The 12,777-nt window shown below is 37.3% G+C and overlaps 1 protein-coding gene across 1 annotated transcript in view; it reads right to left on the bottom strand.

The window, feature by feature from the left end:
* The window catches only part of rftn1b (raftlin, lipid raft linker 1b), a gene marked incomplete at its 3' end in the record, with an annotated part of 223,971 nt that overhangs the window by 87,170 nt on the left and 124,024 nt on the right, over positions 1-12,777 (bottom strand). Inside the window, exon 6 of the mRNA XM_079838147.1 lies at positions 4,381-4,584. Within this exon, the coding sequence (XP_079694273.1) occupies positions 4,381-4,584 (204 nt within the window). The remainder of the gene's footprint in view (positions 1-4,380; positions 4,585-12,777) is intronic.

Below are 12,777 nucleotides of genomic sequence, written 5' to 3'. Positions count from 1 at the left end.
AATATCTTCATTTGTGTCTGAAGATGAACGGAGGTCTGACGGGTGTCCAACGACATGAGGGTGAGGAATTAATGACAGAGTTTTCATTTTTGGGTGAACTAACCCTTTAAGCTAAAGCTTCAAATAAGTTTATTTATTTTTTTAATTTCAGTTAACATTTATTTAATTTCAAGTAATGAAGATTTTTAGAACTATTATAACCCTGATACTTTATTGAATATGTGTCAAATACTGGTCTTTCCTCCTGACTATGAATTAAATGGGAATGAAATTAAATATAGTTTATTGTGTAACCAAAAACTAATATATAATGCGTGACTTTTAATTATAAACCAGCTCGAAATACTCCGGGACTCTTATTTTGAAATGTCTGCGTCTTACAGTTGCAGGAGCTCATTCAAGTTCAGATGAGGAGATCAAATATGCGTCATTACAACCGTCTAAAGCATATTACTATAAAAACATGGTAAAGTAAACACTGTCATTATTCATCAGCATTAGTTCATAAGCGATTGCCTGGCATAAATCAGCATCTGTGACACAGGACATCAGTTCTGACACCATCTCTTCCCTAATCGTCCCTCACAAACATTTTCGTCTCGTTTTTATTTGTTGACGAAAATGACAGTTGATTTTCCTCATAGTTTTTGTCATCCAACAGTCGTTTTTATTTAGTGATCGTCTCGTTTCTGTCAGTGAAAAAAGGTTGTTGACGAAAATTATGATGAAAATTATTTGTCAATGCAATGAACACTGCTGCAGTTTCTCGTTCATCTCTAATATTAAGCGTTTAATGCACTGATTCCATTTATATTTAGTCTTTCCCCTCCAAAATTTAAGAAAACGGGTTTGTTGTCTACAACATGGAGCAAAGTCTCTGGCAGTGTGAACGCAGCTTGAGTTTTACATGTATAAATATAAAAAATAATAAAAACTGCATTAATTTCTGCCTTTCCTCAGGACTTCCCTGGGCAGAATGGCACAGAGCATGGCAGGGGTTTTCTGAGTCATTAAAGGAAATGAATTAACTAATAAGAATTAACTAAATTACCACTTGAAGATCCAGAAAGCTCTAAACGATGACAGATACTCTCCTTTCCCCGTGTCCCCGATGTCATAACCCAGCCACAAAACTATATTCGGTTAGCCATCAAAGGAGCGAAGCACAACTCAAACCACCAGTGCATTTCCCACAGTGCAACACCATCCACAGCACAGATCTCAAGTTGAATTGCTTTCTGAAAATGCTTTCAAACCCCACAAGGTGTTTTATAGGATGATTAATAGAGTCAGAATAAACTAATATCAAACCAAGCACTCTTTTTAGAATCACTGATCCATTTATTAGAAGATTTCTCGGTCATAAGCCTTAAAAAAATATTATAGAAGTGTGAAATGGGCAAAAAAATGGTAATAAAGTGCCTTTTTTTGGGGACAAAATACTACATGGTGCTAGAGTTAACAACATTATTACCGTTTTTAGTCAAATTAAATTAAAAAAGTGAATACATATGCATAAAAATGCAAAATTGTTATGTAAAAATCGAATATATCACAAAATAAATGAGAAAAATAACAAAAATGATGATAATTTGTATACAATAAAAGTCTGAATATTAAATTTCTTGTTAATTGTAATCAGAAAGTGAAATACACTAAAGTGAATGAACATCAATTTGCATTGAATATTCCTTACATATTTTAATTGATTATTCATTACATTTAATTGAAGGATTATTCAATTCAATTTGATGGAATTTTACTATTAATTAAAAATAATTTTAATAATAATTTTTTGTAAGTGTACAGTTTATGTGTTTTTTTTATTTAGTTAATTTTTAACCACTTCTGCACCCCTTCACTTTTGCATTTGTTACATAGAAGAAGAGAATACGGTTTGAATTCGGAAAACCCCCTTGAAAAAATCATATGAATAATAAAACATTTCATATTTATATCACACAAACTCACCAAGTCATATGAAAGCTCTCGAGAATATCACTGTGCAGTTTATTACAGTAACGTTATTATCAAAAGAATCACGAAGATGGAAATGACTCCTTTGAACAAGCAAACACATGAGTCATATTCCTGTTCGGATCACTTCCTCCGTGTGGAGCTGCTAGCCTCAAACACTACATCGGCTCGTTCCTGAGGTTTTCTTCTTCTAAATGAGACCATTATCACGTGTGTGTGAGCAAGCTTGGCCAAACCACACTGTGATATGACGCAATTTTTGATGACATCATCACGTATTGCGTCATACGTCAAAAAAGCTGAGTATCTCAGCTCACTATAGACACGTCGATCAGGCTTCTAGACCAATCAGAGCCCGGGATCTCCCTTTACAAAGTTGAGGAGGCGGAGCCTTCTTTTCGATTTCCCAGTGGCAGATTTAAATCAATGCAGATGAGAAGGAGTTATTAGACCGTTTCGACAGATTCATCTCAATAACTTTTTTTTGGAAGGAGATATCAAGAAGATTCTTTTTCCCCTGATTACTGACACCTAGAGGAATCAACAGAACCTTTCTGAAGGGACATAGACCAAACAGATTAAAAATTATTTTCAAATAACAATAACAAATTATAAATCAAAATATTACTTTTTATATATGTTTATCATATAATTGTGAATAAATACAGTATAATATATGCAATATTCCACCACTGTGTTAAAAGGTAGAGTGTTTTCTGTAAAATGAGACAATTTTTTATCAATTTACTCCAATGTATGTGGGTAGGCGCTCTTTTAAATTCAGACACGCCTAATTCTCAAAAAAAATCAAAATATGCTGCAGAGCTGAAGTGGTTAAAATGTATTCATTTAGTCTTTTTTATTTTTGTGCATCCCATTTTGGAATTAATTTATTCATTCAATTTAGTGTTTTCCACTTTTTTTATATATATTTTTGTTATGCATTACATTTAACAATAAATCTAATATTCCGAATTTATTTTTTTCTACATTGTATTATTAGTTTTGTTCTATTTCTCATTTATTTAGTGATATATTCAATAGTTTTAAATGTTTGCATTTTTTTGCATATAATTTTGAAATGTATTCCACTTTTTAATTTCATTTGACAAAACATGGTAATCCAATGTTGTTGTTTTTAACTCTAGCAACATATATTCAGTCCATGAAGTACTTTTGCAATATGATTTAAATAACTGGGTATGTTTGTAACATTATAGGTCATATATATATATATATTAGGGATGCAACAATACAGTTAGTCCACGGTTCAATACATACCTCGGTTTTTAACCACGGTTTTTGGTTCGGTTCGGTTCTGATGGCTTGTCACATCAGTTTTTTGTTATTCTATTCTTAAGCGACAGGAACAGCAAGAGGTTAAAGAGAAAAAATACTATTTTTTTATTGCAATACTCTTTCTTTATTTTACTTAAAAGAATTGAAAAACCTTACTTAAACTTAAAACTTTACTTAAACAAACGTGTATTCCTAGTGTATTGTATAATATAAAATAAATATATATAAAGATTTACACTGGCAGCTCAGAGCTGTACAGCAGCATTAAAGTATGAAATTAAATGAATAAATGTAAAAATAAAACACTACATAGACTTCACTATAAAATATACATTGATTCTTATTAAAGCTACTGTATTAGTTTTTCAGTCAAGAGCAGTGAGTGATTTTCTCTTTGTCTTTTGTTGTTGTATTAACATTAAAGGGATAGTTCATTAAAAAATGAATATTCTGTCATCGAGAAATGAATACAGGTTTGAAACAATATTAGAGTGAGTAAATAATGACATCATTTTAGAGGTGAACTGTCCCTTTAAGGACCGCGTGTTCACTTCTGAGCTGTTGTCTAATATACTGCATCTAATATACAGACACACGCGATTTTACTTTCACTTTAGACATAGACTGTGTTTATGTTAACCTTGTGTGTGTGTGTGTGTGTGTGTGTGACAGTATTAGCGCAGTAAAACGACTACTTAGTTCAGTATTCACGTGTTTGACAGGCGTTTAGTGCGCGCGCTCTGAAAAGCGCATGTTAAAACCGCGCACGCGAATGAAACCGGCAAGGCTTTAAAACACATGCAAATAATGAACTTTGGTGATTGTGAATAACTCTAGTGTTCCGTGAGTATAACTCCACCACTAACGTGTGATGTGAATGTATGTCGTGTTGTTCAGTATATTGGGATGGAGGCAATGATAGAATTTATAGAAAAATAATTAATTAAATGCAAAACCGAAAAACCGCGATACACAAGCACGTATTGAACCGTGAAGGCCGTACCGAACGGTTCAATATTATATTGAGAATTGTGGCATCCCTAATATATATATATATATATACATGTGTGTCTTTGAATCTCAGTAGCATCACCACTAACTCACCGCTGTCATTGGCCAGCTGAAAGTATCCGTCCACTAGTGAAGCTCCGTTGTTGAAATGTTGAGTCATGTGATCGAGCCAGTTGGCCTCCAGAGTGCAGATGCCCTGGTCCTGCGGCTGCACTCGTAGAGGCACTTTGACGGTGTAATACTTAAACTGACCCTCACGGCGACCCGGGTAATTAAACAACCCGAAGAGCTCAGCACCTGTGGACACATCAAACATTCACTTCAATCAAAGAGTTAAACGAAGCACGTTTAATGGCGGAGGAAAGTGGCCATTCAGTCTGAGACATTACTAACTAGGGATGTCACGATAACAAAAATCTAGTAGTCGGTACTGATACCACCAAAAGTACATAATACTCGATACCACAGGGTTTAAAACAAAAATATGTTTAAGATTAATATGGAGTCGCCCACTCTTTGCAGCTCTAACAGCTTCTGCTTTCCTCAAGGTTTAGGAGTGTGTTTATGGGGATTCTTCATTTGTGATGTTGGACGAGAAGGCCTGGCTCTCAGTCTCCGCTCTAATTCATCCCAAAGCTGGGTTGAGGTCAGGACTCAAGTTCCTCCACACCAAACTCACTCATCCATGTTTTTATGGAGCGACGCTTTGTGCACTGGTGCATGCTGGGACAGGAAGGGGCCGTCCCCAAACTGTTCCCACAAAGTTGGGAGCATGAAATTGTCCAAAATGTCTTGGTGACGCATTAAGAGTTCCTTTCACTGGAACTAAGTCCTGAAAATCAACCCCACCCCATAATCCCCCCTCCACCAAACTTTACACTTGGCACAATGCAGTCAGGCAAGTCCCGTTCTCCTGGCAACCGCCAAACCCAGACTCGTCCATGGACTACTGATTACTCCTTTAAAAAGTAACTTAGTTACTTTACAGATTACTTGATTTTAAAAGTAACTAAATTATATCACAAGTTACTTTATTAGTTACATTCAGCATTTGCCGACAACACCTCTCAACCGCCTCAACATAGAAATGACCACCGTTTTTGCCAACACTCAGTGCATTTTTAACAGTAACGTTCAAAAAATGTATCTCCTGACATTTTAATTTGAAATTAAAAAATAAAGTTTTAATAAAAAATGTAATAAAGACTTAATAAAGTCTTCACTTATTTAAAATACTCTCCCCGAGACACAAGAAGAAAGCAAAAATGTATATTTTTAGTAAGGAAAATGACAAAAATAGTAACGCACAGTGACTTGGATAAATGACTTTAATCTGATTACTGGTCTGGAAACAGTAACGCGTTAGATTACTCGATACTGGAAAAAAGTAGTCAGATTAGAGTAACTGGTATCACTGGTTGTCAGACAGAGAAGCGTGATTGGTCACTCAGAGAACACGTCTCCACTGCTCTAGAGTCCAGTGGCGGCACACTTTACCCCACTGCATCCCACGCTTTGGTGAATTAAGGCTTGGTTGAGCGCCTAAAGACCGTCTCACAGAGCACGCGAGTACTTTATAGTTTTATATGTTTAGATATTGCCGTGCTATAAAACAAAAGTCTTGTAATTTCACCGTGCATCTCGAAATCAATGAAGCCATTTGTGCATTTTGAGAGCGAGAGAGACGAGATACCACTGAATCTCCAACACTGTGAAATTACGTCTCACAGAAAGTTTTAAAACTACTGATTTAATGACTGATTTGCTCTGATAATCTGTTTGGGTCCGACCTACATCCTATAGTGCATAAATGTTTGGGACCATCGGTACTTACGCTACTGTAGAAAAACTAGAACCATCAGGAATTGAAAATGTCCAGAACTTCACATGCACTGAACCCTCTGGTGCTCTTCGTCATTTCTGACCGGACAGTCTTCTGTTTTTACATTTAAATATCACAGCTTCATCGGAATGATATGACACTTGGTGACTTTTCTAGCATTAGGTGTGTTAACACAAAAAAATTGGGGTCATGATTCGAGCATGATAATTGGTCGTTAAAAAAAAAGTAGCGTTCATTGTCTTCAGTCATAAATGAGCGACCATAGGAAATGAACGGGAAATCGGCAAAAACACAACAATTCTCCGAATATTTGTGTGTACAATCTACAAATCGGCCACAATGCTGAAAAACCACACCTATGAAAAACTGAACCTATGAACCACATTTGGAATTTAAAAATCACAGCTTCATCTGAATGATATGAAACTTGGTGACTTTTCTAGCATTAGGTGTGTAAACACACAAAAATTGAGGGCATGATTCGAGCATGCTCATTGGTCGTAAAAAAAATACTCCCACTTGCGCTCTTCAGTCAAAAATGCCACCATAGCAAATGAATGGGAAATCTGCAAAAACACAAATTCACAGAAAAATAGTTTTTTTTCTAACAAAAAAAAAAATCTAAAACTTTATAATAAATAGTCTGAAATTTTTTTAGTATATATTCAAATCATCAACAACAACAAAAATCATTAAATGTGTTCAAAACAGAACTAGGGAATTCTCTATAGAAACCTCTAGTGATTACACACATGGTTGCATGATTCCAAAAGACCGTCCCTCCAGAAAAACTGCGATTATGCGATCGCATGATTTAATGCATAATCAGCCAAAGTCCGCATATTTATGATTTCATAATTCCCGCATTTTTGTTGCAAAAAAGTCATATATATTAGCAGAAAGTTGAAAAATGTTTGTTTACTTCACACAAGAGCCGCCATTTCCCCCTGTTGCCATGGGAACGTTTTGAAGTGACGTAATTACCAAGCCTGTAGTGCTCCTGTCAGAAACTGAAGCTTCCGCGGCTCGATCGCCCCCTGGTGGCCGGTCCCAGTATAGCTCCTAAACCCCACCCCTCCATGTATTAGAATGGACGCGAGACACACTAAACAATTTAATTACACTTCAAATAATTGTTTCCTGAAGATGGTTTCTGTCATTTTAGGCAGTTTTTATTACAATAATTTCATTTCAAGTGTTCGTTTTTTAAATAAGTTTAGTTTTAGTGAGTTATTTGATGCTATAAAAACGGGGGGTGTGACGTCATGATTGACAGCTGAGATTGACGGCTTCTCTGAATGAACTTGTCACTGAGGCACTAACAGACTTTTTTCTGGATTTTTGGGAGGAGATTGGAGCTTTAGCTTTAATTTATACACTTCCATAACTGTTTATTTCACACCAACATAATGAATTGTTCTGCATCTGCGAGAGTGTGGGCGGGCTCTTGATAATCGCGCCTCTACTTCCTGTTCTCTACTGCGCAGACTCGGTCCCAAGATGTCAGCGCCGTGAGCGGGCCTATGAAAGCTTCAACTTTGGTCAGCGGAAGTCAATGAAGTCGCGTCGTCCATATTTTTTTACGGTCTATGGTAATTACCCGACGTGAATGTCATCAAAAAGCTGCAAACCCCATGGAGAAACCACAGATATCAGCGAAATGATGATGAAGCACGCAAATTCACATCTGCCAACAAAAATAACAGCAAAAGACCAAAGCAAAGCAGTTTCCCGGTGTTGCATTATTAAGCTTCGAAGCGCTATTAATCAGTGAGTCGATTCAGCGGTTTGACGCGGTATGAATCAGTGAGTCGATTCAGCGGTTTGAAGCGGTATGAATCAGTGAGTCGATTCAGCGGTTTGACGCGGTATGAATCAGTGAGTCGATTCAGCGGTTTGAAGCGGTATGAATCAGTGAGTCGATTCAGCGGTTTGACGCGGTATGAGTCAGTGAGTCGATTCAGCGGTTTGACGCGGTATGAATCAGTGAGTCGATTCAGCGGTTTGAAGCGGTATGAATCAGTGAGTCGATTCAGCGGTTTGACGCGGTATGAATCAGTGAGTCGATTCAGCGGTTTGAAGCGGTATGAATCAGTGAGTCGATTCAGCGGTTTGACGCGGTATGAGTCAGTGAGTCGATTCAGCGGTTTGACGCGGTATGAGTCAGTGAGTTGATTCAGCGGTTTGAAGCGGTATGAATCAGTGAGTCGATTCAGCGGTTTGACGCGGTATGAGTCAGTGAGTCGATTCAGCGGTTTGAAGCGGTATGAATTAGTGAGTCGATTCAGCGGTTTGACGCGGTATGAGTCAGTGAGTCGATTCAGCGGTTTGACGCGGTATGAATCAGTGATTCGATTCAGCGGTTTGACGCGGTATGAATCAGTGAGTCGATTCAGCGGTTTGAAGCGTTATGAGTCAGTGAGTCGATTCAGCGGTTTGAAGCGGTATGAGTCAGTGAATCGATTCAGCGGTTTGAAGCGTTATGAATCAGTGAGTCGATTCAGCGGTTTGACGCGTTATGAATCAGTGAGTCGATTCAGCGGTTTGAAGCGTTATGAATCAGTGAGTCGATTCAGCGGTTTGACGCGTTATGAATCAGTGAGTCGATTCAGCGGTTTGAAGCGGTATGAATCAGTGATTCGATTCAGCGGTTTGACGCGGTATGAATCAGTGAGTCGATTCAGCGGTTTGAAGCGGTATGAATCAGTGAGTCGATTCAGCGGTTTGACGCGGTATGAGTCAGTGAGTCGATTCAGCGGTTTGAAGCGGTATGAGTCAGTGAATCGATTCAGCGGTTTGAAGCGTTATGAATCAGTGAGTCGATTCAGCGGTTTGACGCGTTATGAATCAGTGAGTCGATTCAGCGGTTTGAAGCGGTATGAGTCAGTGAGTCGATTCAGCGGTTTGACGCGGTATGAATCAGTGATTCGATTCAGCGGTTTGACGCGGTATGAATCAGTGAGTCGATTCAGCGGTTTGAAGCGTTATGAGTCAGTGAGTCGATTCAGCGGTTTGAAGTGGTATGAGTCAGTGAATCGATTCAGCGGTTTGAAGCGCTATGAATCAGTGAGTCGATTCAGCGGTTTGAAGCGGTATGAGTCAGTGAGTCGATTCAGCGGTTTGACGCGTTATGAATCAGTGAGTCGATTCAGCTGTTTGGAGCGTTATGAATCAGTGAGTCGATTCAGCGGTTTGAAGCGGTATGAGTCAGTGAGTCGATTCAGCGGTTTGAATCGGTATGAGTCAGTGAGTCGATTCAGCGGTTTGAAGCGTTATGAATCAGTGAGTCAATTCAGCGGTTTGACGCGGTATGAGTCAGTGAGTCGATTCAGCGGTTTGAAGCGGTATGAGTCAGTGAGTCGATTCAGCGGTTTAAAGGGTTATGAATCAGTGAGTCGATTCAGCGGTTTGAAGCTTTATGAATCAGTGAGTCGATTCAGCGGTTTGAAGCGTTATGAATCAGTGAGTCGATTCAGCGGTTTGAAGCATTATGAATCAGTGAGTCGATTCAGCGGTTTAAAGGGTTATGAATCAGTGAGTCGATTCAGCGGTTTGAAGCTTTATGAATCAGTGAGTCGATTCAGCAGTTTGAATCGGTATGAGTCAGTGAGTCGATTCAGCGGTTTGAAGCGTTATGAATCAGTGAGTCGATTCAGCAGTTTGAATCGGTATGAGTCAGTGAGTCGATTCAGCGGTTTGAAGCTTTATGAATCAGTGAGTCGATTCAGCAGTTTGAATCGGTATGAGTCAGTGAGTCGATTCAGCGGTTTGAAGCGTTATGAATCAGTGAGTCGATTCAGCGGTTTGAAGCGTTATGAATCAGTGAGTCGATTCAGCGGTTTGAAGCATTATGAATCAGTGGGTCGATTCAGCGGTTTGAAGCATTATGAATCAGTGAGTCAATTCAGCGGTTTGGATCGCCAAAGTCACGTATTTCAGCAGTTTGACACGCAATCCGAATCATGAGTCTTTAGTGCCTTTTATGGGTCTTGAGAGTGTAAAGTGCAACGGGTGTCCAACGACATGCGAGTAAGTCATTAATGAAAGAATTTACATTTTTGGGTGAACTAACCCTTTAAGAGATTGCACTGTGCATTGGAAGCACTCAAATGTGTGTTTTGTTAAGCTACCTCTGTAAAACAGGAAGTTATTTATTAATTTTTTCAGAAGCTGTAGCATATTTCTTTTGTAAAGCTACAGAACTTGTTTGACTCAATGTTTTGTAAATTTGAGCCATTATTAAGGTCTTCAATAAAACAAGATGAGAACTTAAATATTCCAGCACTTTCTGTGATGTAGTGCTTTTTTTCTCTTTTTCATCAAACCGCAGTTTTTGCAAGTTCCCGCAATTTTATCGCATAAAATGGCATAAATATCCCGCACTTTCCATCGCATTTTTTAAGAAAACGTGCCGCATAATCAAGGATTTTTGCCCGCAACAATCACAAAAAAAGCCGCATTTTTCTGGAAGGACTGAAAAGAGGGGCTAATCTGCCTTCAAAAAAATTATTTTGAAGGCCTAGTCTCTATTTTAACCTGAAATACTGCAATACAGATTACAAAACATTTTTTTTCATATAATTTTCAATGGCAAAAATAGACCATAATTATTGCATAAATATGAGTCTAGGAAACTTCACCTGCACTGACCAGTATCCAGATATTTATTTCAGTCACACAATTTTTGGCTAAAAACTTACTGAATCGATTTCAAGTCACTGAATCGTTTCGGATCGTATCGTTCTAAATGAACCAATATCGTCCTTGAATCGTATCGACAACCTCAAATCGTGATACAAATCGAATCGTTGTTAAAACGAATCGTTACACCCCTAATTAAAATCCATCAAAAAAAAAAATCATTAAATATCAAAAAAAAAAATCATTAAATGTGTTCAAAAGAGAACTAGGGAATTCTCCATAGAGACCTCTAGTGGTTACACACATGGTTGCAGGATTTCTTAAATAATTCCAAAAGAGGGGCTAATCTGCCTTCAAAAAAAATATTTTGAAGGCCTAGTCTCTATTTTAACCTGAAATACTGCAATAACTAAATAAAAAAAAAAATTTTGTATAATTTTCAATGGCAAAAATAGACCATAATTATTGCATAAATATAAAAAAATACCATCAAATCATCTCAAAATACAAAATTAAAAAGAAAAAATATTATTGAAGAAAGATAAATTGCATTGGTTTTACTGGGGTGGAGGAAGTTACATTTTTAGGTGCTTCTGACCTGGAAGACGACCAATGCAAGCCCTAAATGAAGAGCCCCAGAGGGATAATGAGCTTGTAGATGGGCTGATGTCCTGTTCTAGCGGAGGTGAGGAATTAGTGAAATTAGCTGATGTAGTGGCAATCTCGTACGAGTATTTAGGACCGGCGTTTCTCTCCAGACCAGCCTCACACTCGGGAGTATTGACCATCCGTTCTCCTCAATGAGATTACATTCAGCTGGAAAACAAGACGCACGAGGAGAAAGAGAGTGGACCTAATGGATTACGATAGTCTAAGATGAATTTGTTTGTGTGCCCGGCTTAGCCTGTAAAACCGCCCTATTTTCAGAACTAATGGGAAATTGACCGAGAAGATAAATATGGATGCACTTTTGTTCTGGCAGTGATCATTTAGATTGCCGCTGACTGCATTGAGTCATTAGCCGACCAAGAAAAGCCAATGAGAGCGAGCGATCTGATTGGCTTTCTGAGCCGCATGCACTCACACACCAATCCCAGCGAGGACCAATCATTAATTGTTGTTTTACTTCAGCTCGGGTACATCGGTTAGGCTTCCTATAAACCCATTTCCTGTAATGTGCATGTGCATCGCTTTATTATTACAAACTGGTTTTATTTTCGCCTTTTTAGAAATAAGGGTCGCAAAAAAGGTCAAAATATATTTAGATATTTTTTTTGTAGTGTATTCTTCATGACAATTGTTCACATTTCCCTCTCATTTTGTTGAAAACATTTATAGTTATATAATACAATTTTAAAGTATTTGTACACTAGTGTTTAAAAGTTAGGTTTCTTTTGTTTTTGAAAGAGTCTCTTCTGCTCACCAAGGCTGAACTTATTTGATCAAAAATACTGTAAAAATAGAGAAATATTATTCTAATGTAAATCAGATGTTCTCTATGTGAATATATAGTGAAATATATTTTATTTCTGCGATCAAAGCTGAATTTATCATCAGTCTTCAGTGTCACATGACCCTTCACTAATCACTCTCATATGAGGATTTGATTATTGTTTTGTAATATTATAAATGTCACTTTTGATCAATTTAATGCATCCGTGATGTATTCATTTAAAACAAATTGACCTCAAACGTTTGAACTGTAGTGTAAATCATAACAGTATTCACTCAAAAAAAAAAACTTTTTGATTTTACTCAAAAAATCAAGGTCAAGTGGTTCCACGCAACTATATCGAGTCATTTTCAGAAATAACAATTTAGTTATAAAAGAAATTCAAGTAAAGCTGACAAAATGTATTTGAGTAAATACAAACCATTTGAATGTCATGTTAAATTTATGAAAGTTTATTATGTTAGGTGAACACATTTATCAATTTAATTTACCTTATTAAATTAACTATTTTCTCTCCAAGTGGAAAACTATGAATTGTATATTGTTAGAAACA

Source organism: Gobio gobio (assembly GCF_949357685.1).
Source record: "Gobio gobio genome assembly, chromosome: 15".
NCBI lineage: Eukaryota > Metazoa > Chordata > Actinopteri > Cypriniformes > Gobionidae > Gobio > Gobio gobio.
Note: the sequence above shows the minus strand (reverse complement) of the source record. Positions and strands in the feature narration are given on the sequence as shown.